The sequence below is a fragment of the Leptosomus discolor genome, chromosome 9, assembly GCF_034619465.1.
Source record: "Leptosomus discolor isolate bLepDis1 chromosome 9, bLepDis1.hap2, whole genome shotgun sequence".
In the NCBI taxonomy this organism is placed as follows: Eukaryota; Metazoa; Chordata; class Aves; order Leptosomiformes; family Leptosomidae; genus Leptosomus; species Leptosomus discolor.
In genome coordinates this window covers 8,901,038-8,926,879 of record NC_141399.1, presented here as the reverse complement: position 1 = coordinate 8,926,879, position 25,842 = coordinate 8,901,038, and the positions used below count along the sequence as shown (strand labels likewise).

General features: G+C 47.7%; 1 protein-coding gene across 12 annotated transcripts in view; it reads right to left on the bottom strand.

The window, feature by feature from the left end:
* Window positions 1–25,842, bottom strand: part of CADPS (calcium dependent secretion activator) — a 220,195-nt gene that overhangs the window by 5,359 nt on the left and 188,994 nt on the right. For all 12 annotated transcript variants that reach the window (XM_086470043.1, XM_086470046.1, XM_086470045.1 and 9 more), the window contains 4 exons: window positions 24,907–24,981; window positions 23,746–23,829; window positions 18,753–18,785; window positions 15,550–15,657 (listed from right to left, as the gene is read on the bottom strand). In XM_086470043.1, the coding sequence (XP_086326169.1) occupies window positions 15,550–15,657; window positions 18,753–18,785; window positions 23,746–23,829; window positions 24,907–24,981 (300 nt within the window). The remainder of the gene's footprint in view (window positions 1–15,549; window positions 15,658–18,752; window positions 18,786–23,745; window positions 23,830–24,906; window positions 24,982–25,842) is intronic.

Genomic DNA, 25,842 nt, shown 5'->3' with positions numbered 1-25,842 from the left:
ATGGGCACACTGAAGCGCCCAGCATAAATACATCATCTGAAAACTCCTCTCACCTGGTTGCAAAGAATGAGCAGAGCGCATGGATGCTCCCAGGCCCATGGACCTCAACTCCCCATACCACTCGCTGCTGCCCACACACACTCCTGATGCTAGTTGGCATCCCTGCCCATCACTCAGGACGATTTACACCCAGTCTGGGGGCACAGGGTGAGGAATGGCTGCGGAGGGTGCTTCCTGGTGGACGCCACACACCCACGGGGACGTCAGCAGGGAAGGGACCAGGACTCCTGTGAAGGCCTGCTGCACGGTGTGACCCGGCTAACAGCAGAGGAAAGGCAAGCAGATACACTTTGGGTGCTACCAGAGCCCAGTAACAGCAAGGAGATACTGTATTGGCACGGCCAGGAATTTAATCCCTCTTTCAGGTTAGTTGTCCTGTTTCCCTTCTGTCTTTCACAGCAACCCCCGTTGCTGGGTGCTAGCCTGGGTAGATGAGGTGGGCCATGGGCTGGCTGGGACACTCCTGGACAGGCATTAGAGGAGCTGGAGCATGCCAAGGGCTGGGCTTCCACGGCTGCCCATCCAACACCCCAACCAGTTCGAGCAATAAGCTTCCTCGTCCCCCCACCTTTTTTTTTTTTCTTTTTTTTTTTTTTTTGAATGCAAAAGCATGATCAATAAGTTACTGAAATAGCAAGTTTATCTCTGAATACATAAATTTAAAAAAACGATAAGAATAAATCTACAAGTAACACACTGAGTGTGGCACATTTTATCAAAAAAAAAGCCCTGTGCTGGGTTCCTGCGCTTTCCGGGAGGTGGTGTCATTACACATACCCAGGAACATCTGCAAACTCCCGTCTTCTTTGGTGTGAGCTGAATGGAAGCATGACCTCCTGTTCCTTGCCATGAACCTTGAGTTCACACTTATATTTTACATGTTACAGGAAGCCACAGCTCACCCCAGGGGTGCTGCAAACAGAATCTCGTAAGCCAGATGCAACACTGCTTCTTAAGGCACCTGAAGGAGCTGTATTCTTCATTCAAAAGCTTACATACTAGTAGCTTAAGGTCACTTCAGCTTTTGTAAAGAGTGGGACAAAACCAGGAATGCTTATAGGGCTGGGTTGTCAGCAGGGTAGCAGAGGGATTACAAGGAACCTGTGACTCTGCCTCTTTCTGCCTTTACTGGTAGTTTTTTTGTGTGTGAACAAGTGCCATACAACAGATTGAGGCTGGTATAAAGGCCTGGGACTGTGCAAGAGCACCCCGCTGAGCCTCAGCTGTGCTTGCAATTAGCAATAGGCATGAAATGATTATTGTTGTGGTGGCTGATGGCAATCTGAAGTGACAAGTTTTATGGGGGAAGTTGTAGTAGGGATGTTCAGCAAGTTTCTGCAAACCATTAATCGAAGGCTGCAGCACAGTTTAGTCAAAGCTATTTTATGTCATTCCAAAGGTCTCACAAGGATGCTGAAAGAATATTTTTCTGCTCTCAGTGCCTTGGAATGGAGTTTTTCTAGGTCAGGGATTCTTTACTGCCCTATTTAGTGTCAAAAATACCCATTTGCCTCAAATTAGCAGAAAGCTTGTAGTTAAGGGCTAGAGATTAGGCACACAAAATTACTCAGCAGGTGACTGCTGGGTGGATTTGGGGGTTGAGAAGTCTTTAAAACTGACTACAAGACATTATATACTTCTGACAAAAGAACATAGTAATCCTACCTGCTTGCTTTAACCACTGTTGTTTGTCTATTATTATGTGCTTTAATGCTCATAAGAGCAAAACTACTGGTGATACTACTCAATTACCATAGTAACTCTCCCCTATGACCTCTCATTTCAGTACTCGCTTTCCAACCAGAACCAATCCAAGCAGGGCAAATCTATTTAAAACTGTGACACACACTGCACAAGGAGGCTCCGAATGCCGGCTGGCTCCCCGTCTTTGTCCGGGACACGGACTTGTTTTGAAATACTGAAAGGCAGCTTTGAAATGAACCCTTGAATTCAAGGTGTTTCAAAAGTGAGGGACTGGATGCCAGGCGGCAGCTGCCTCTGCAGCATCCCCGAGCCAGCCAGCACAGTGTGAGGGGACCACAGAGGTGGGAAGGGAGAGCAGCACGGGCTGACTGTGAGTCTTACATCCCAAAGGAAAACTGAACCTGCTCTCAGGCAACAGCCCTCTCGCAAAGCGACTCCATCGGCCAGGAAAAAAAAAGAATTAAAAAATTACCGACTCTTTGTATTTGGTGTTTGCGTCCCCGTCCAATGGGCCAGAAGCTCAGCTGGTGGAAAGCACGGCGGGGCTGTGCTAATTTACAACTGCTGACAGTACGTGACAGCCGACAGAGCCGTGTCCATCCCCATCCTGGGCGGCTCCGAGATCAAATTCAGTATTCGGCGTTGTCACACGCATTCACGGCAGCCACCTCCCCTTGGCAGGTGTCACCTCCGCAGGGAAGGTAGGGACGCAGCCACGGCAGCTCCAGACCGTGCTTTACGGGCACCAGCTCTGCGCACACAGCTGCCGGTGTTGCGTGAAGACTTGCTCGGTGAACGGGAGCGGGAGCTCTTCTGGCGAAGCCTGCCTGCCCAAGGGACCGTGCTCCTGCTTGTGCTGGTGGTGTGCCCCGCATGCACACGCAGCCAGGTTTGTACACACGAAGCTGGCTGCAGGCCTGCAACCCAAAGCCCAGGCAGTCATGGAAGGACCATTCCTGTCCTTCCAGTCTTCTGTGGCCACCAAAGCATTTCTCTCCACCTTCCCTCAATGTTCCTTGTGCTGTTGGTCCCAGGCAGTCATCGCAATCACAAAAACTTGGTAAAGACAGTAAGCCTGAAGCATAGAGCCTCATGGTCAATGCAGTTTCCTACTCTTTTCTGTCAAAAAAAAAAAGAGAGGTGTTCCCAGTAAGCCTGAATATACACAGCAGCATATGCGATCCCAGTTTGAGAGTCAGCTCAGCTGTGGACGACGGCAGTGGTGGGACAAAGCGTGCCTCTTGCCCCACTCCCAGCCAGTGCTAGCGAGGTGTCGGCCAGGTGGCCAGAGCTGAGCCCCAGCTATTTTTCAGGCTGTGTTTTGGAAATCCGGGTTTTGTTTTGCTGCAGAGGAAGACGTGCCATCCCCCAGGCTGACCCACAGCCAGGAGAGCGGGGGAAAGGCAGGGACAGGGCCTTGGCCACACAAGTGCCTGAACCTCTTGAGTTAAGATACACGGCGGTGGCCCCAGCGGAGGATGTGGCACAGCCGAGGCAGGCGAAGAGCCACTGTCCCTCAAGTAGCTCCGAATGCCAGCATCGATGAGGAGATGGGGACAGACCTTCTGCCACACAGGGAAGAAGGAAGAGGCACATCCCTCCCTTGCAAGCACACATTTTCTGGATGGCAAGCGGAGACCTGCCCACGCAGCAATCCCCATCCCACGCGTTCATCAACTTCTCTTCCCACTACTCAACAAAACCCAGGCTCTGTGCCGGGTGTCATTCCACGGTGCCCTGCTTACGGGCTCCCCCTCCCCTGCCGTTTGCCGAGGGACCAGAAGAACCATCCAAAAGCAGATCAGCATTTTCAGCTACAAAACCTCCTCCAGCACAGAGGGCCAAACCTGCAGCGGGGTCAGGGGCTCAGCCCCACAGGCAAAGAGCATCTGGCTCGGTTGTGTCCCAGCCACAGCCACGGGTGGCATCAATAATAACCCAGTGACTCTTTGGATTTACACCTGCCAAGGATTTGGTCCGCTCCCCCAAGCCTGGCAGGGGCCAAGGCTCAGGGGACTGAGTACTGCGCCTGGAAGCACAGAAATTGGTGTGACATTGCCCACATCACAGAAATGAAGTTTAGCGGCTGTGGAGCTGGGAGCACACAGCTAACCAGAAAATAAGCAATGAGTTAATATCGCAGGCATTGATCAGCTAGTCTTACAATTAATGCTTCCAATAAAAAAAAAAGCTCCCCCTTTTTATTCAACAGAATAAGAAATTAAACACTTGTGGGCTCATTCTAAAGAATGAATGAAATTGAATAAGCTACCTAGCACTTGAGATTCCCAGCGAGTGCTTGAATAGAGCAAACCTCCTGAGTTGAATGGATTGCCTTTTGGGACCAATTTGTCTCTTTTCACTCTTTATTCCTCCTTTTTTGCTGACAGATGTACAAAGGCGGAACTGCGCTGTGCAGCTTAGCTACATGCACCCACAGCAGCTGTCACTTTTGTCGAGCAAGTTAATCAAGCAAATGCCACCATATCCCACTTTCTATAAGGAACAACATGTTATAGACAGTAGTCTTGGGAGACAGGGAGGGAGGGAGAGAGACTTTATTTTAACTTTGAGTAGCTGGTATTTTTTTTTCCCCTCTGTGTGTAAAAAAAAAAAGCAGAAAAAAAAAAAAGCAGCCAAACCCGGTAGCACAAGCTGACACTTTTGTTTTCCCATAGAACAAATATTTAATATGATTTTTACTCTAATTTGTACTAGAGGGAGAGCTGTCCGGTTTTAATTAAATTTAAGGGACTTAGGGGAACACAGTTAAAAAAGAAATGGAAGCTTTTTGTTTGCGTTAACGCTTGTTGATAATAATATATTGATTGTCAATTGCTAAGCCCAAAAGATTAGTGTAGTAAATACTATTATCTGAATGCCACAAGTGAAGTGCTAGCTTCCCGTCCCTGCTTTTCCCTTTGTGAGGCAGTTTGAATCACTGGTTGTTATTTATACATTTTCTTTGATAAAACCAACTTGTGTGGCTGATTTTTTTTTAAACCCTGCCTCATTAAGTGCATAATAGCATTTACGTGTGGGGCTTTCTGCTTTTTAGCCTTTCAAGCTTAAGCTTATATTCCTCTCTCACAACCATGTTTCAAAACTTGGGATGTTCACAAACAATTGGATACACACCAATATTGTATATATCAGATGCTCTCTTGCTATTGCCAAAGACTAGAAAATAACAGAACATTATCCACAAAGAGTAAATAAATAGTTATCGCCCTGCTACGCTGCCGCACGCCAGATAATAACACTGTCCGATCATTAGGTAGCTTTTCTATTGCACATAATTCTTTAAGTGCGTATCCTCTCGTTAGGTATGCAAAAGTCCACAACAAAAGTAGGTCTTTCAGTGCAGCTCTGCGGAGCACACAACAGCCAAGCACCCCGAGGGCTCCAGGCAGCCCTCCGTTTGCTATTAGAAAGGTAATTTCCCCCCCCAAACTCACACACTTTTGAAAGTGTCTTCTCTTTCAGGCAATGAATCTAAGTTTTGGTAACAGATTGTGTCGTGCTAATTTAACTTCTCCGTGGGGTCTTCGGCTGGGTGTGCTCAGAAACAGAGCGCACAACTGGGAAGTGTTCGGGATATGAGAACTATTCACCAAACTCTGGACTCGACCCTTGCACCTCGCCCGTATGAGCAAATCCTCCACCAGCCGCGCTTCGCAGGGCTCTGCCTACGCCCGGGCAGACAGTCCTCACAAGAGGCAACACAACCCTTATTTTCTGAATTGAACCTCTCTGTTAAACTCTACATTAAATTCTAGAGATCTAGTAAAGTGCTAACAATTTAATAAAAATCCCCTGAAACCTCGGGGTCTTTTTTTTTTTTTTTTTTTCCCTTGTGTTTTATTACTTTACTCTATCAAAGCCTCATGAATCTGTCTGGAGTCTCCCAGGTCACACTCACACCGAGCTATTACTGAAATAAACGGCTGTACTGTTTTTTTCCTGGGATTTTTTGTATCACTATCACTTCAAGTACACGCGGTGTATTCACCATCCACTCCAGTGCTGCGATTTCTGGATGCCTTTTACTTTATTTTATATTCCTTAACTACGAAATTTCACTCACATTGACAACGTAGCTATACAAGGAAGTCACAAAGTCAAAGGGGTTCGATATTAAAATAATTTGTATTATTATTTAATGAAGTCACGGTCCCAGTGTTGCATAATAGGGTTAAGCTGCTAGCCAGAGCGACTCATCATCTGTCTAGGATGCAAATGGCATCACCGAATTATATTATCTTCCCTCCTCTCCTCTCCCTTCCCTTCCCAAAAATGAAACACAAAAAAAACTTTGAATAGCATAAGAGCTCTGCCTTCAAACAGGGAAGAGAATTCCGAATGAAAGCTGAAGCGCAGACCCAGGCGCATTGAAGTGCCGCACGCTTTTTGCAGTACATATGGTACCTGAGATCACCCACTGTTTGGGGATCTCAGCAACAGGGTGTGCTCAGGCTGGCGCTTCACCCTTAATTGGCTTGAAGTTGGACCCGACGGGGCTCGGCAGGTTGGTGCCACGGGTGTTAATGGGAGGGAGGTGCGGGACTCCTTGTGGGTACGTTTTCTGCCTGTGCTGGTGGGGTTGCACAAATTCCCCACTCGCCAAATGGGCACAACTCATCCTGCACGTTCCTCGCCGCAAATTTCTCTCTGCTCATAACCCAAAATAATTTTATTCCTTTCCAGGGAGGAAAAGGAGGACTGACATCTTTGGTGGCAGTGGGGCCAAGGTCCCCAGCAAATAAACATGCCCATGAAGATCATCTCTAACACTCCCCGCTTTCAGTGCTGCACAAAATCAGTTAACACCTACACGGGTTTTGTGCAGCTGCAACTCCACACACCACGGTGGGTGCAGGTTTGTTTACTCTGCCCGTCAGTGGCTTTGCAGGCAATCCGTGCGCTCTCCTCACACAAGCACAGGTTTCCCACCGCAGGTACACAGCCAGACAGAGCCAGAAAGGGACGCGCAGATGGTACTGCACCTTCACCACGCGAGGAACAACTCTGCTGCTGGGGCTATAATGGCTTGTATTTATTCAGGCACTCCCAAGCTGTACGTCAGGGTGGTCTACGCCGCCAGCCAGATGCCAAAATCTCTGCCTAGGCAAGAGGCACATGCTCCCATCCCTGGCAGAGGGGAGGGCAGGGTAGCCAGAGGGCAGGACATGACCCTGAGCTTTCTCCCCTGAGGTGGATCTCGTTGAAGGAGCTACTGCAACGTTGGCTCGATGAGCGGAGGCGGTGGCTGATGCTCACAGTGATCCAGGAAGGAAGGGCACTGACACTGGTCCTGGCGGCACCTCTAACTTCTCTCTCATTCACTATGTCCTCAAACCAGGACACCTCACGCCTAAGCAAAGGCAGGCACCTGCACGTTTGCAGGCTCAGAGCCTCAGCGGGTGCCTCCTTTCCCTTCCGAGACAGGACAGCCCCAATCCTTGGCCACTACATCATACATCTGCAGAAAATGCCGCCTTTCCAGCAACCTGACCTGGCAACGCGCGTCCTTGAGCTGGAAGAACCTGCCTGTACAGGGTGCACACACCATCCCATGTTCCTGCACACAGAGGACCGAGCTCTTAACAGAGCCCTGGGTACAGCATCAGGTTGGCTCTGAGCGCTGGGCTCTCTCTCCCTTCCCTGTAGATACAGCTCAGCAAAGTGCACAGCACTTGCTGGGAACTGCCAAATAAACACCCCCCCCACCCCAAACCTGCTGCTTTGCCGGATTTTGCAGACCTTGGTTTTCCTAAATGAAAGAGCTTCTGCACAAAAAAAAAGATAAAGGCGCACGCACACACACAAAACCACTTCTGTACGGATGCTAGTTCTCAAATACTTTTTTTAACCTATAAAATATTCTCTGCTTATTTCCATCTTTCAAAAAAGAAATGAAGTTGACATGTTAAAATCTGACTTTCTATATAAAGCAGCTTAGTAAAACACAATATCCACACAAAAAAATAAGCAAGCTGCTTTTTTCTGTCCTGATTCCAGGCCCCTGTTAGTGCAAGGCAGTGACAGTACAACTGGATGCAAAGTTGCCCACCAAGATGCAATACACTAACGCATGCTACGGACTACTTTAATTATACTTGTTATCAGGATTAATGGAAAACCGTCACAAAGTGGGACTTGGTAGGCTTTAGCTAGCTCTTTTATAGCCTGCACATTTCAGAAAAGTAGCTAGAGGCTATCTCAGTCCTGAGGGTTTTGTGAGTACAGGAGGGAGCGGCATCCCTGGTATCATTCCTGAGATTATGCACTGGAGAAAACGCACTCCCTGCCCGAGTTCTGTTAAGCATTTTTGAATGCTGATATCATACATCCAGGGCGAGGTCTAAAGGAGCACCCGGAAAGGAAAGAGCCGTAGATCAAGAGAAACGAAGTGACCTGGGACGGCTAATCTCGCATGCACCGCTGGCTGGCGCAGGCAATGGCAGCGATTGTGTGGGGCTGGATTGCAAGGGGAGAAAAGGAAAAGAGGGATTGAAGGCGCTGCTGGAAATCAGACAATTCCTCATTGTCTGTGCAGGGGCCGTTGGCTCACCCCTGCGCACACCGTGAGTTTCTTTGGGCTCAGGCCCTTTGCGCAGCCCAGAGGGAGGGAGCGAAGCCGCCGGCAGCGGGGGGGCTCAGCCCTGCACATCTGCGTGCACCGGGACGCCCCGGCCCTTCCCACGCTCCTCGCACCCCCAGACTCAGCTGGCACCCACGGGGAATGCCAGCACCTTCAGGCTCTCCTTCCTGACAACCCACAAAGTTGGAGCTTCAATTAGCGAAGGTCTCTTAAACGAAGCTGGAAGGCAGCCTCAGCTCGGAGCGTACTCTGCAAGGCGTATGCAGTTACAAATGTGCGCAGACAGCTCCCGGTCAGGGAGCAGAGAGGCTGCTTGGAAAAAGGTGCTCTCTGGATCGAGGATGCCTTGCTGCCTGCAATACAGCACCATGGCACATCTTCCCCAAAACCTACCTTGGCTACTCACGTCTACCGGGAAATAAATGATCTTTCACTCAGCGCCAGCCCTAAAACACAAATCTCTGACGCTCAAAAGCACTGTGCGGATGATGTTAGCAAGCCTATGCTGACCTTAACGTAACAGAGCAATCAGTCTGCCTTCTTAGAATGATTAATGGAAAATCTCCTCTGGAAAAGAAATCAAATTAACTGTCTTCAACCAAATGTCTACTGGAACACGAAAAGCTGTTCCGATAAAGACATTTAGGAGGGGAAAAAAAAAAACCAAACCTTACGAGCATGTAAAATCCAGTGACAGATCTAGGACTTATTTTATTAAGACTCTCCCTAAAATAAATTAAATGGAGCCTACTTAAATGAGCACTTCAGGAAAGAAGCCTTGCTAAGGGGAATGCAGGAGAGGCGGGAGGCCACGCGTGAGTGCATGCTTGCTGCTGCGAGAAGCTCACGTACGGGAGTATAAAAGGACGAGGGTTGGCTCCGAGGAGCGGTGTCCATGCTAAGCTCCTCTCCCTGCTCCCGTGTGGCTCTGAGAGGGCATGTGGGAAGAAAAAGAGGCTGCAGAAGGACAGTGCACACTGTGCCCCCTCAGGACAAAGAGAATTTGTCCGTTCCTAGAAGATACATGCACAATTGCCATCACAATTTTATTTTTTTTCCCCTGAAAAGTTCCCTGCAGTGGGACTGACTCCAGGTCTGGGTCCAAGTCCTGCCGAGCCAGCCAAAAGCCATGGCAGCCTCTGCAGCAAAAACTGGGCTGCTCCGGCTCCTCCAAAGATGCACGTTTGATCAAAAAACCAAGCTGCACTTTCTTGAGATCAATCTGCCTAATTGTCTTCATTTCACAACTCCCTTGGGAAAGGGGGGAGAAAAGAAAAAAAGGCAAAAAATCACGCAGAAGAAATAGCTCAGTGGAGGCCATATCAGGATGGGAGTGGGAGAGAGTTAGTGCCCTAATGAGCAGTCTAGCTGCGTAGGAGGGAAACAGGTTGTTGTCTGTCTAAGAGAAAGTGGTGAGTGCGGCTGCAAGCAGATATTAGATGGGAGCCCGGCGCGCAGTCTGATATCCGTTCTTCCCCTGATCCTGCAACCCGTCCTCCTGTGAGTAATCCTAACTCACAGTGAGTAGCTCCACTGACTCACGACCAGGCTTTTGGGGTCGAGGAGGGGAAGGAGAAGGGAGGGTGAGAAGGGATCTCTTTTGGCATTTGATTGTGCCGTGCAAGGCTTACACTCGAGCAAGAAATGCCATGATCCTGCAAGCATGCCTCGAAGGAGCTGCCAAAATTCAAGTGGGTAACTAAGCTGAAGGCAGAAGCTTTGATTTTAAGAATAAGCTAATGCCTAAGTATCTGCAGAGGACTTGCTGAATTAACTGATCTGGCTGTCGATCTGTGTTTTGTAATTTTCTGTATACTCAGGTGTGATATCAGACTCCAAAACAGTAGGTACTGAAACATGCTGAGCTGCCTGTGGCTCCTCCAGTAAACCAGTGAGAAGTGCCCAGCCAGGTTCCTGGAAATTTGTATAAGGATTTTTTGACGTCTGAGACTCGCACAGTGCCCTGCATCCTTATTACTCAAGATCTCTGATATTCAGAAGTCAGTTACCAGCGAGGGGGCAGCCACCTTTGGAAATACGAGGATAGTCCTGAGCCGTGTCCTCAGGCTTGGCACTCCTGCTGGGCTCCTGGCTGGGAAGAGGAAAGGAAAACCCACCAGCTGCAACATCAGCCTTGGGATATGGCTGGCGCTTCCTAAAAAACCAACTGAGCTGAGCCTGAGCGATGGGACCTGGTGCTAGAGCCCTGGCCGAGGCCTTGTGCCTCCCCGAGGGCAGTGGGAAGGAGATGCCAGCTCCTCTTACACTTGAGCCATGGCTTTTCCTTTGCTGCCGGGAGAGGACCTGGAGTGACTGTCCCTCTGCACAGAGGATGGCAGAGGGCAGAGCAAACCCCTGGTCTCCCCCATGGCCCACCCTGCTATGCCCGCCTGGACCCTGCTGATCCCACCCTGCCTTCAAGACAAAAAAACCTGCCTCTGTCTTGCAGAGATGAACAGGCTCGCTTTCCTGTTTCAGGAGAAAATACTCCGTCTGGTCTCCCGGCTGTGACACAGACCTTCGAGGAAGCCGAACATACACAGTGACAGTGAAGTGGTAAAACTGCCTTCTGCAAAAAAGCACCATGACTACCGCCACCTCAGCGGGCTGTATCACTGCGTGATTAAGTTCTTACCAGACTTTTTGGTAAAGGCAACCTTCCTGATCTGATAACTGCCAAGGACAAGCCAAATACGCAGGGTCAATCTATGCACATTTAATCCCCAGAAGGCAGATTAAGTGTATAATTGACCCATATAATCCATGTATCATCTCCAGTGAAATGTTTTCTATGTCCGGTTTAGGCAGACATGAGGCCCATAAGAAAGCGATCAGAGACACAGTATTACCATTGCAGTGGATTTCATCAAAGTTAGAGATGGCTTTTTAATCACTGATCTCAGAGACTGCTAGATTTAAGCAGATGAACTAGCACTAAGCACATCTGTTTTAATCCTTATCTTCTACTCAGGCTGGTGTCTTCAAGAAGTACAAGGAGGAAAAAAATAAATTAATTTTTTTTTTAGGTCCTTGCAATCTTAGGAGCTTCTCTTGGTGTTTTGATCTCTCATATCAAAAGCATGTTTTTGTTTTTTTCGCTAAGATATTGAATTAATCATCAGAGAGAAAAATGCCATCTGCGCTATTTAGGGACTGCATCAGGATGCTGGAATTCGCAGGATCTCGGGGAGCTCACTCGACGTTCAGTAGCCTTTTGTGTACGTGCCACTCGCCTGCGGCTGGGGAGGAAATATTCTTGCTATGTTTTACATTAGTGTTTCTCAATTTATGAGGAAGAAAGGTTGGCACTCACACTATCTACTAGTCAATCATAGACTTTCTGGATCACATATGTTCTGACGGGTTGAAACCTATAATGTGAGTATCTAAGGGTGTGTGTAAAGATATACACACATACACACATGTATAAATAACTTCCACCAAAGGGCACAACCCTTACAAGTAAAACTCCCACTGCCTTCAGACAAAATTACGGATGTGTAAACTCTGATCCTATGAAATTCTGAGTGTCTCGAGCCAAAGAGGATCTGAATTTTTGCAGGACGGGTCTGAAGACTCAAGATCACTCTCAAGATATTTTCCCATGTTTAAGATACACCCACCTGTCTCTGCCTCATTGTTCCTATAAACAGTCATGTTCTGCATGTCAACTCTGCCCTCTTTCCGGGGAAACAGTGATAAAATTTTACTTTCCATCAGGCACTACAGAGAGTTTGCAAGCCTTCTGCATTGCATGCAAAGTATCACAGTGGTTTAAGACCCAAAGCATCCAGTCATGCACAGGAAACCAGGGAGTAGGTGCTACGATGCTATTCTGAAGCTCTTCTGTTACCACTGCTCTCTACCAACGGGCCTTATTACAGTGCTTTAGCTTTAAATGTTACCAAATTAGTAAGCCAGGCCAAGCAAATAAGTCTTGTTACTCTGCAGTAAACAGCACTGCCAAAAAGCTAGTTAGGTTTTGATTACCAGCAGAACTCCACGATCAATCTGTTCGTTCAATGATCCCAAGAATACAGATTTTTAAATTTAAGATGACTCTGTTTTGGGGGGGGACACGACACCCTGACTAATTTGCAGAATTAAGAGGATTAACACACAGACCACACAGAAACATTACAATAATCTTCCATAAACACCAGTATCTCCCGAAGAGCATAGCCCTGTTCTGCAGGTGCAAACCGGGCACACGATGCAGGGGAAGAGATGGTTTCTGAGCTAAGAAATCATGGCAAATGCCAAAAAAGCTGCATTAACCCAGCTTCTTTTGGGAGATGGCCTAAGGCACTCTGCCGCCTCTGCTCCTGGAAGGAAACAAAGGGGAAATGAATGGAAACGCTGGGCAGGACTGAGGAGAAATGGGGGGGATTAGGAACATCCTGGGAGCTGCACACCCCACCGAACGTGCAACGGGCGACCTTGCACTGTGCACCTCTGCTCTGGCACTACTCACGACTGCACAGAAAGGGGATTTAGCCCTATATTGCCAGTGTCCCTAACACGATCCAACTGAGAGCAGAGGAACTGCCTGCAGGCAGATTTAAGCTGTTTACCTGCCACTGCTGCACACATTACCATATAACATCCTAAAACCGGGTGAAGCTTTTGGCTGGGGTATGCCACCATCGCTGCACTTAGCCAGTGGAGGAGCCGGCCTTGAAAGTGTTAATAATCTTATTGCCTGGAGAAACTCTGCAGCTAAGAGGATTGCTCCTCTGCTGCGCAAGGGAAAGCAAGAACAAAATCAGGCCCAAGTCTAATTCAGCACCATAAATACCATTCTTGATTATTTCTCTTCTCTTTCTTATTAAAAAGGTAGCTAGCACCTAAAGTGTCCTTGGAAATTATGTCCACTGCTGCAGAGACCAAAGGAGCTTAAAGACCTCATGGCCATGCTGCTTTGCTGTGTTACATGAGGAGGGCAAAGGGCCGCAGGGCTGTGGCTGAGACCATGCTGGGGACAACCGAGTTAAGCGTTTGCTCCTGTCCTTACCGAAACATAGGTGAACACAGCACCGATTTAAACGAGGTCTGAGCCCAGCTGACCCCCACGTACTCATAAACCCTGCTGCTCCTGACCCGCCAGCATCACCTCAGCCTTGAAGAGAGCCGACCTCAGGAGCAAGCGGCTTCTTCAGCTGCAACCTGGCAAAGACGATACGGGACCACACAAAACATAATTCCAATTTTTGGGTAGCTAGGGCTTTGGACATCTCCCTCCCTTCTTGCAAACCAACGGCCCCCACAGCTTGCCCCGCTCGCAGGCGCACGCTCACGTACGCGAGACACGTGCGAAGAGGCCGGTGACATTGGGTCCCAACGTCGCCCCACCGGTGCAGGGAATGGGATGGGAATGGGAACAGGAATGGGAACAGCCAGTGTGGGTCAAAACAGGCGGAGCTATGTAAAAACCCTACTCTTGATTATTCTATTCCACATGGACCAGGGAGACTTGAGGAAAGCAGGGAGGGAAAGAAAGGTTTTGCACTTTTTGCTTTCCACCAAGGTAGCTGCTCTTTTCTTTTTTCATGTCAACTGTTAATTTGTTTAAAATACGGCTTGGTAAAATTTAGTATGAGCGGATCAAAATGAAGGCAATATTTGTGCTAATTACAGCCTTTTGAAAATTGAAAATAATGGCCCAAAGGGTACAAACACACCAACTGTGAATCATAGGGAAAGGATGAGGGAAAAGGCAGTGTGGGCATTGAAAAGAACAGTCCAGATGAGCTCTGGAAATCTAACCGCTCATGGAATAAATTTCAACACAAACGAGCAATGCACTCGCAGGCCCGCTGCAGATGGAAGCGACAGTCTTTTGTTTCATGTTTTGTTTTTTCTCCCCATGCCTGCTTGATGGGTGATTTGCGTCTGGTGCTCTGCGCCGCAAACTCTCCCCGGAGCGAGCACGCGCGGCGCCCGGAGGAGGCACTGCTGTGCTCCGTGCATGAATGAGGCATTCTCAGTGGATGTGGGTCATGCTAGTAGATGTACACAGTAAGATTATTTGACTCTAATTCATGCCACTTGATATAATGTGATAAAACATTTGACATGAGAGATAAGTTCCATTTTAATCCGGTAAGGTACAGGGGAAAGAAAGAGTGGGAATTGTAAAGGAGGAAGAGGTTTCTAAGGGACAGGTAATGCGCAGAAAGAGAGGTATCGAGTGAAGGAGGAGGTTGGTTGGGAAAAAAAGCAGCTTTCCCTGCACACTGAGGAAGCAAACGAGCGAGTAGAGAAAGCGAGGAAGGTTGTTACAGTTCCAGAGCCAGGAGACTGAGAAATGGCACTGCTGAGAGGTGAAAGGAAGAAAAGTAGGAACAGAAGCTGCTTCAAACAGAAATCGATATATGGACAAATACCCTAAAGGAGACTGAAACACTAATGCTACAGGCTGGCTGTCAACAGAAAACCTTCGCTATAGAACAGCTACGAGGACAGAAAGGCTATAACGCAACAAGAGCAACAAAAACAGAGATATCGGTTAACATGCATCCAAATCCAAAACAAACAGGCATCACAGGTCACTGTTCTCTTACAGTCCAATGAATTTATCTTGTGCAACAGAAAAATAGCTCTGAACATCTGGGTCAGTTCCTACCATGCCATCTTCATCCAGGAGACCACGTCTCAACTTTACCTTTGGTGTCAGACACCACAAGACGGTCTTCCTGAAATACTAAAGTCCGTTCCTAATCAGCTCTGGTTTAGTTAGCTTTTAAAATTAAAATTTAGTGCACTTAATTCGCTGTCAGTTTTAGAGTGCTTGTCAGTGAAACACGCTGCAAAATGTGAAGAGATGGCCCTTAGCAAACACATCTGCCAAAAACCTGGCTCAAATTTTAACAGTGAGAACAATGACCAAGATGTTCTGTTACAGAGAGATTTTCCACAAGCTTAAACATAGTAAAGGGCTCTCTTAGAAGATGCTGTTCCCTTAAAATCCACACAAGACAGACCAAGACACAGTAGACTAGAGATTTAAAGCAGGCAGAGAGCAGATACGAGCCTTAGTCAGAAAGAAAGGAAAGATTTATTTATTTTTTAAAGCTATAACCAATAAATTTTCTCAAAATGTGACTTATCCTCCTGTCTTATTTTGTCACATTTTGGGTCTCTCCTGCTTGGTGTCCAAGGAGGAGAAGGCATTTACTTACATCAAATAACCTTTCTATATACATCTCCTCATTGACCTTATCACGCAGGACATCCTGAGAGTGGCGGACAAATGTCACATAGGCATCAGCAACATCCATCCCCGGCTTCTGCATGGGGGAGAGAAGAAGAGAGAGAGAGAGAAACATGAATAGCGGCGCAGGGGGCAGCTCCTCTGCGTAGCCTTGTCGCTGCTTTTCCTTCTCCTCCATCTCCTGCTGTCCTCCTGCAGTTCGCCCTTTCCTTACCTGACAGACACCGAGTCCCGCTGCTTTGTGCCCCGGGCCCAGCCAAACACTGTGCGCAGCACAAGATCATGCACAGGCACTTGCTCTTTCTCTTCTTTCGCCTAGAGCGAAGCCGGTCAGAGGAATCAAGCTCTTCCTTGACATACCGACGCTGGGAGGTTGTCTTGCTACCTTTGGTGCTGCTGACCTAATGAGTGAACCAGCACGCTGGGCTGGGGATTTGTGTTTTCTTGGGTCGTTTGCTCACACAAGCCCTCTGGTTTCTGAAGGCAGAAAGCTAACAGCCAGAGCTGGGCTCTTGGTTCTTCTACAGTGTGAGGATGTGTGTGGTAAGCAGCTGGCATTGCAGGAGGCATCCCAAAATCACCTTTCTTTTTCTGTTTAGACCCTTGACTTTAGGTCACATTTACTGCTGCTCTTAGGAATAAATTGGGTAAACAGTAAGACAGGGAATTTACATCTAAGTGAATGTTTAAGCTACTGCTAAACAGCAGGAAGCCTCCCTGTGCTGTCGCATCTCTATGGCTCTCTGAAGAATTTGACTGATTTTAAACAGTAACTTACAAGCGTGCAAGAGTTTGAGGACAACGGTATTTCTTCAAAGAAAATGGGAACTGAAGCAGGTGGACGTGAAAACACTTAAAAAAAAAATTGTTTGATTTCACATTGCTTGATATATTGGAATCAAACTTACCTCAAAGGAAACTCATTAATATACTGTAACAGGAGTCATTACAAGACCTGCCACAAAATCTTAAATTTTCATGGCACATTGTAAGTTTGTTAATAACTAGTGTCATTAGTTTCCATTACTGTGATTTACCTCAGATCACAGAGTATCATTTCTCTGCAAGATACGATTGTCAGCCGCTGTAAATTGAAGTTAGTTAACACATCTGTGTAATTTCCAGGGTGAAAATGAGGACAGTTTGGAAAGCAGTAGGAAGGGAGTTTTTTAATACAAAGCAAACAATTATCAAGCAAAGGGCTAGTGCTTGGCCCTTGGGAAGCCAGTAACATTTCTTAACACCTACTGCAACAATGACAAGGTAATAATTTGAAAAACAATGAGGACAACACAAATGTGGCAGTAGTCAAGTGTTACACTTTCAAGCAATTTTCAGCACGCCGATCGTGCCCATTTCAAGGTGGCATTAAAAGGATTGGTTTGTACCCAGACAATTGCAACAGCGTTTGCGGAATTAGATTTAACCGATGGTTTTCTGTTCCACACCAGGATTTCCCCTCTGTCCTCTAGTCAAATAGGTTTTTCTAACTCCTTGCCCCGGAAAGGCAGTGGCTTATGGATCATGGGGCATCCTCCTGCAAAGGTCTGGGAGCTGTGTGGGGCTGGTGGTTGATATCATCAAAAATTTTGGGGCTGTCAAGGAAGTTGTTGTAGCGTGCCTTCATTTCCAGGGGAAGGTGGGGAAACAACCAAAAAATAATCCAGATGAATGATTTGTACTCTATTTTACGCAAAGAAATGGCGTGATTGACTGGCTCCAAGGACAGGAGCAGAGCCTCACTCCTCCCACATGGCCGTGATGCTGTGGACCTCTCAAGGGTGTCCCAGGCACAATGCTTTTGGAAAACCTTGAAAGGGTGATACAGCATTTTACTGAGACAACTTCCCTGGAGATGCTTTACTTTTCCAGGAACATAGATGTGTCAGAGAAGGCCACATTTTGACCTAAAAGTTATTTCAAATAACTGTTTGGTGCTCAAATTCCTGATGACTAAATATTTAAGATGTGCTCAAACAACTACGAGTTCTAGCTGAAGGTTCTCCACATTTTCTAGGGCTAGAAGTTACTTTCGAATCCCTCTTTCTAATGCTCTCAATATCTTATTTCTGTTACTCCAAGACAACAGGATGCTGATCTCTGCACTGGGATCTTCTAAACCAAGACCTCTTACTGTTTAAGAGTTTGTTTTCCCCATGCTGGGCTAAAGATAACAGCAATTTGGTAGGAAAGGTTTCCACTAGGCTAAAGGGATGGAAATACTGAATGCAGATGATGTGGTCCAAGATGTCTGATAAATTTATCACGCTATCATGTGAGAGCATGCAGAGCAATCGCATCCAACTAAATGTACATATACACATTATACATACAGGTCATCAAACTCAACTGAGTTATTCTTGATTTACACTGCCCAGTCTAACTGAACGCAGGATTTGGTGTGGTATATTAAGAACTACTCCTTTTTTCATTTGTAAGTGCTCAGGATCTCTCTGCTTGTAAATGTTACAGTAACCCCTTATTCCAGCCAACGATTCACATATTACACTTCAACTCAATTTAAATGTAAATTTCTGGCAAGTTAAGTGCTCTGTCTAAGAATGTTAAGGGCTCTTTTCCTTATGAATCAAGGTCTAATTAGAGGAGACGATGCACAGTTTTCATATACCAATTACAGAAAAATGGAAAAAATTATTTTCATTAACAATTTCTCAAACACATGTTGCTAGTTCATCACCATTTCCCCAAAGTAATAAAAAAGTCATTTTCCAAAAGAGTAAAATAAACCAACAATTAGAAGAACAAAAATAAAATAGATTAGCTAATGTGTTAGATGTGTGTTGGCTCAGTTCTAACATGTCTGGACCTTTTTGTTTGGAAATTATACTGTATTTGTACAAGTCCAAATGAAGAATTAACAGAATGCACTGCTCCCATTTTTTTAAAAATGTGATTCAAGCCAATTGCATAAATATGGTACCTTTTTGACACCATCTGCAAATTATTGCCTAAACAGTCTCGTAGGTCTCCATAAGAGGGTAACTGCTCATTATTAACATCATGGAGATATTCTTTCCAGTTCAAATGTTAGAAATGTGAAGGCCCATGGTTCAGTCTCGGCTATTAATGCGTAATGTGGGTTGCTACACATGCCATAAATGAAAGCACAACGCAAATTACTATGACAGAAGTTGTTTAAATTGTGCTTACGGGTACATCCACGTATTTGGAAGCAGCCTTCACCTGTAAAGGGAACAAGAAGAGAGTTTACACCACCAGTAGGTTTTCAGGTGTTTGCATTTTCTTTAAACACCTGTAAGAGCTTCTCCAGCCAAGACTCAGGACAACATAATGCTGAGTGAGGGAAAAAGGGTGATAAAAACTACATTTCCTGTCTAAAAGAATAGGCAAGGGCAGTATTTTTGTTGTTGTTTTTTTGGAGAGGTAACTTTACTGCTGCTAAAGCTCTAATAGCAACAGATGATAGTGTGGGAGTTGTGCTTCTCCCTCTTCTACTTCAGCGAGCGGGGGAAGATGGGGTAAGTAGACATCGTTTCTTTCTTCAGAGGCCTCGTTCTCCACCCGATGCCACGTGTCTCCGAAGGCAGTGCCTGTCTCTCCTGTCAGGCCCCGCATCCCAGGGACCGTGGGAACTCCCTGGCAGCGGGGGCACATGGCATGGCAAGGCTGGCAGGTACCTGCACCAAGGTGGCCACAAGAAAGTACCCAAAGGACTCTTATTTTGCCCCCTGCCCATAGTCTCGCCCACGGCGTGCTTCCTCCAGCTTTGCAGGCTGCAGCCTTTTTTTGGGGAAAAGAAGGGAACATTATTTTCCCCATTTTTGCCAGCCCTGACGCTGGCAGGAGCTCACAGACCATGTTGGGGCAGTGTGCTCACAGGCACCAGAGAAGTGCCCCAAAGCTTTTCTGCTTCCCAGACTCCAAACAGCTACATTAGTTTCCTATGATTTTCCCCTTCTTTTAAAAGATGTTATCTAAGAGAGGGTACCAGAGGGTGGACACTGCACTCTGAGGTGTCCTTACAAGCTGGCAGGGGCTGCGAGACCCCAAATCTACTTTGTCTTCGGTTTGCCATGCAGCAGGGTGCACATCGCCTGGCACAGGAGGCGAGGTGGTTCCCAACATCAGGGCCAACTTTTCCAACCGAGCAGTGCCCAGCTGGCCAGAGAGACCTTTTTCCCACTGTAGCATAAGGCACCGTGTCTAGAAAGAGTACGGCTGGGATTTTCCACAACGCTTCTGCTTTTAATTAGGGTAAGCGTTGCCGGCCATCTTTGTTTGGGTGTAAAAGCTCACCTGCTTTTAAATATTTCTAAAGCTACCATTAAAACAGCCTAAATATAACATGCACACAGTTGCATCTTGGGATGAATAAATTATGTGTCCCGAATGAGAGAATGAATGTATGTGTGAGACAGAATGTGAGAGTGGGTGGAAGCACTCATATGGTGTGTGTGGGGGGTGCATAATTAAGCACAATGAGGCGATACAAAAGACCAGACTGGTGGTAATTGCCGAGGTGAACGCTGCAAGCATTGGCAGCGCCCGGGCTGCCGAGCCGGGGGGCAAGAACAGAGGGAAGGGCAGGAGGAGGGCGCCGAGCGCCTGCCGCCGTGCCACAACCTGGGGTCTGCCTGTCGGAGGTGATGGAGGGGGACGGGGCACGTCCCAGCCCACGAGTTTATGAAGGAGGCAGCAAAACCAGCACCAAGCCCTCGCTCCCAGCAAAGAGCAAACACTCCTCTCTCCTCCAGGTATCCCCATTTCCAGCCGGCCGTCTGGACACCTCGCCCTTTCACCGCATTTATCCTCGCAACTTTCTTGGGAGGCAGCGAAGCGCTATCCCTTGCTCCTGCCGAACGGGAGCAGAGGAGCCCCAGCCTCCGTGCGTGAAGGCAGCTGGAGCCCAGCCAACGGCTGCAGCTCCGGAGGAGCAGGCAGTCACGGCACACCCACGCCGGCGTGGAGCAGCCGCAGGCAGGGCTGCCCAAGCTAGCTCCAAACGAGCTCTTTTTCTGAGTAGCGAAGCTAAACAACCAGGAGGAAAGCTGGGAAAGCGATGCGGGGCTCAACAGCCCACAGAATTCAAGCTGGGGTCATGCTCAGGGCTGCACCTGTATCTTCAGATATCACACAGGGCATGAAGTAATGCAGCAGCACCCCAGGAAACCTGCAACCTGGGCGTGGATTTAACACTCTTAGGTTCAGCTTAGTGCCACCATCTCAAACTACCTTCTTCTCCAAAGCCAACAGGCGACAAGAATAACTCAGTCGGCTTCCTGCGATCTCCCCGCTCCACCCACAAAAAAACTGAACTGCTTCTCCTGCCCACTCCCCTTTAATCAGAATAATTACTTGTTTTTCTTTAAACTCAGATTTGGCTACATTTAGTGAAATTTCCAAACTGCCGGATGTTGTGTGATTTTTGCTAGGCTGCCGTTTTTCACGAAGTATGTGACTTTGCCATGAAACGTCTCAGTTTACCATACAAATTTTGCACAGAACAAAAATAAGATCTTTTACTTCTGTCTCCCTCGGGTAATACGCAGTCTTCAGGTTTAATTACCATACGTGTAATTCTCCACCTACAGAGGCCATCCAGATTAAAGGGAATTTTAGCAGCTGTCATTCCTGTGACTCAGTGGATCTGCACATGCAGACGCCCAGCCAGGGCCTGGGCTGCTGCCGCGGAGATGCACTTAAATGTAGCAACAAACAGGAAAAAAAAAAAAAGTCTGGCCAAATTTAGAAGGGTGTTTTCCTCTCAAAGTGCTCTGCAAGGAGAAGTGGCTAGTGAGAATTTATTAGGACAACAGATGCATTAATTTTATCTTGAATTTCGAGGGAAGAATTGGAAATGAGGATATCCCACTAGGTGATAAAACTGTCTGTCACAAGACCCCCGATTACATGTCACTTGCAGAGCGCCTGGAAAACACACGATGAAAGAAGTCGGTAGAAGGGGGTGGGAGACTAATGCTTTCTAGAGCTCAGCGGCTTGGACCATCACACTTTGTTGTATTTGTTCAGACAGGGAAAACGTGGGAGGTGGTGCAAGCATGCTGTAACAAGAGAGAGTTTCTCTATTTATCGTTGCAAAGACTAAACACAGCAAATCACATTACTACTGCAGGGAAGGGAGACTTTCTAAGCCCAGTGTCAAAGGGGTTGGGGCTGTTCCGCAGCTGCCTCTTGCGGCTGGTGCTGCCCAGTGTCTCCCAGCAAACAAGTGGGCCAAAGCAAGAGGCGTCCCTTGCCCAGAAAGGAGCAATCCTGCTCCTCTGCAGTGCACCCAGCCTCCTTGCTGGGGGCGAGGGCTCAGCACCTTCCTGGGGATGTGTACACACCACACACAACTATTTGGATGTACATCCCTTCCTGGCTGAAAATTCAAGAAACTGAAGCTATGGGGTCAGGTTCAAAGGCTGCGGGGCCATCGGAGCAGGACAGCCTGTGTGGTGGCTGCTGCTGGGACAGTTAATTGTCAGTAACTGTCTGAGGAGCAGCAGAGTGAGGATGCTTGAACCCCATGCGCCTACGTGCTGCCTCCTCACGGGCACCCAGAGCCCAAGCGGGGCCAGGGGGTTCACTCAGCAATCGAAGGGAGCAGCACTCTGCAGCGTAAACAGTAGGATGTGGTGGGAGCAGCGCAGCGTCAACTGAGGAACAGCTTGGATTCACGGAGAAGGAAGGGCTGCACATTACACCGTCTACCCGGGCTGATGCTGGTACTTCCGATGCCTGGAAAGCTGCCGCCTCCACATTCTCTGCTGCTGGCACACGAGTATCTCCTAACCCTCCGCAGCACTGGAACGAGGGAAGGTATCCACCCCGAGCCACCCCCTGCATCCCCCCCGAGCAGGGACAAGCGCAGTCTCGGGGCTGTAAGCATGCAGCGGTTATCCTGGGAGAGGAGCTGCACTGTGGGGCAGTGAGCGGGACACTCTTCCTTCCCTCCCTTCTCCAAAGAACAAAGTGCCTCCAGCACACTTGAAAAGTCAGGATGTTTAGTTTGAGCCCCGTGGTGGTTTAGATAAGCTGTCAGACTGTGTGTGCACACAGCTGCCTGGGAGCAGAGTTTCTTGCCTCCGCTGGTAAGCCTTCCTATCTCCATCCCCATTTCCAAACGGATCCTACAAAACTGCCTCAAACTCAGCAAAAAGGGCCCGGGAATTGCCAACAGCAGAAAACTGCAAGTAACTAAGACCACTTCTGACTGAGATTGTGGAAAGCCTTCCCAGTTTGCGGAGCAGTGCCTTCTGCCTCCTGCCCAGTCTCTGCGAACAAGTGAGCACAGGCCAGGCTGCACATGCAGGCAGCAGGGATGGTGGGTGAAAGCGTTAATTCAACTTTCCAAGCGACCCCAGACACATGCATTTGGGCGCACCCCTGTCTGTGAGCCGAGATAAGAGAAGCCACGCTTGCAAAGAGACACTCTTGTAAACTGTCTGGGATGCGTTTTCAGAAGACTTTTGGAAATCAGCTGCTATGTGTTTGTCCTAAGAAGCCGTCACCACACTTTTCTGGAATGCAGTTCAGATTGCTAAACCTTTGCTGGATACTGAGGCCAATTTTGCACAGATATTGTTCTTGTCCTGTACCTTTCTAGGAGATACATAAGATGATGAGCTGTGGATTGGTTCTGCAGCCTTAGGGAGAAATGTGGCACTAGAGGTACCTTGTGCTGCGTAACCTCACGGCATTTCCCATGCCTTGTTCTCTTTTAGAAACACAAAGGCACTCCCTAGATCTCCCTATTTTGTTTTTTACTACTTAAGACAGTCACCGTTATGGCCAGAAGACTGAGAGGAACACACTCGTCATGCGAGGTAGCAATGAAGCCACTTCTTTCGTTAGGGAAATTGCACGTACGGTGCAAAGATTTTTTTCATCTTCATACGCATCCTCAATAGAATTGAGGATGCATATGAATCTCCACCAACCTGAATGGTGACTGGAGATAGCTTTACTCTGTGCTACAATACGATGGCCTATGCATCTCCCGTGTCTATGGACTGTATATCTGCATACAGGTTGTTTGTCTAATCATGTGGGGGTTAGAGCGTTCAAACATCACAGAATGGCAGAATTATTATGTAGCTGATCTAGTCCTGGGAAAGCAGGAGATTACAACTCAGGGAAAAAAAAGAAAAGAAGAAAGGAAAATATTGTGTGTACTTACAGTAAATGACAGGAAAGAAGAAAACAAAGTTCCTTCATCGTATCTAGACAGTTTGGCCAAGACTCCTTCCAAAATGGTGACAAACTATGAAGATGAAAAATACTGCAATTATTTTTAATAATTGAACAAACGTGTAAAAGTCAGTATCAGCTTCAAAACCACCAGCGGAGCTCTCAGCATTGCCAAAGGAATGGACAACCTGTCCCCGAGCACAGCGGGCTGGGGAGTGGGGAGAAAGGAGCATTGCCTTTCAGGTGCTACACGGTCCACCTCTTGCTGGGTGGGGATCACCCCTCAGTGTCACAGGTGATGCTGGGGACAGGAGGTGGGAGCAGCGTGCGGGGAAGCCAGCACAGCCTCTCCGGACGGGAAAGCCGGTGGTTCTTGCTCCCAGTGCGCAGTGTCAAACACGTAGCTAGCTGGGTACTCTTGCAGAAGAATCGAACTGGCATATGTTGGCGGATTATGTTTAAAGGTCTCCACTGTATAATAGGGATGACTTGTTCTCAGAAAGTTTGAAGCTAGAGGAAAACACACCCCACCATCTTTCTCCCTACATACCAATTCCCCTCTGTGTAGCGCAGCACACCAGACCCACACAATAAACCAAGGGAAATGCTGGCAGCTGAGCTACAGGAGCCGACTCTGATGAAAAACAATTTCCAAACAATTAAACCTGACATTTTGGAATGTATTTCCCACTGCTGTCACCTCTAAATTAATTTCTTAGAAGAGCATATGGCGATCTTGCACAAGATGAGTTATTTTGTCCGCACAACCTTATGTGTAGGAGTGGTGACCACCTCTGCGTGCCACCCCAACGTCTACGCAGCAGCATTTATTTATCAGTGCCACCCCCTGACTGCAGCTACCCTCAGTGCCGTGGGGCGATGCTGACCATGGGGTGTTACCCCATTAACATAACACCCATTCCTTAAGACCACTTCTGGCCCAGTATGGCAATCCTGCTAGCAGCGTATTACATCTCACGCAGTTCCTAATCATCAAAGAGTCACCATGAAAGGACTGGGAGATGTATGATCTTGCCTGTGAGAAACAAGAAGCCAATTCAACATCTTAATGTGACACATTTTAATGGAAACGCACATATTAAAAATGCAATGTTAACAGTGAATCACTTCACCTGAAGCCGAAGGTTACCTTTGCCACTAGGAGTGTTATCATTTCTTTGACGGTTTCCTCAATTAGTTCATCTATTTTTGAATGGTACTGGTGCTAAAGAAAAATAAAAGGAGAGGGGAAGGAAAATATTAGCACTGATCACAGTCAAGAGCTCTACAGTTGTCAGCCTCTTCCCTTGGTAAACCACAATATGCAGCATTAAACCGAAGGATTATGCAGCTTATTACCCTGTGCTCCACTATAGTGGCCAGTGATTACTTACACTTGCAGGAGACACCTTGAATTCAGGAGAATCTTACATCAGTTGGTGAAGCATGGGCAAACCCTGCCCTCTTCTGTGTGCCCGCAGCGCTGGGAGCCACACGCAGATGTCAGAGGGGAGGTTTTGCCATCCCTGTGAGCACCAGCACCCAGTGCTCCTAGAGACCCTGAAGTCCTTTTGCTTCAGTTCTGCAGGTATTAGCCTGGTCATTTTGCACCTGACCCTGCTGCCAGAGGGAAACAGGCAGCCCTTGCCCAGGGCACTGCAAACCACACAGCCCTGGGAAGGGGAGTGGGAGGACTTGCTGCTCCAGGGGAGCTGGCAGTGGGTTGAACCACTGGGAATGATGCACCCTTCCCACCTCCTGCAGCAAAGCACTTGAACCTGTGTTACAAACCGGGTTCAGCAGGCACATGGCTCAAATCAAGCCCTCATTTAAACGCTTTGCTCAGTGACTATAAGATAGATTTGAAAAACCACCCAACAAGCCAAGATGAGTCTTTTCGTCCCGTGCAAAAGCCAGCAGGCAGGGCAGCCCTGAGCCCTGGGATCCCGTGGCACTAGCTCAGAACCGGCTGACCAACGCCAGTGCCTGCAGCATCAGCGTTTCTGAGTCTTCAACCCAGTTTCTGCACATGCCAAACCTTGCTTAGCTTGGGAGCTCTGATGCAATCAGCCGCAATATGGCTAGA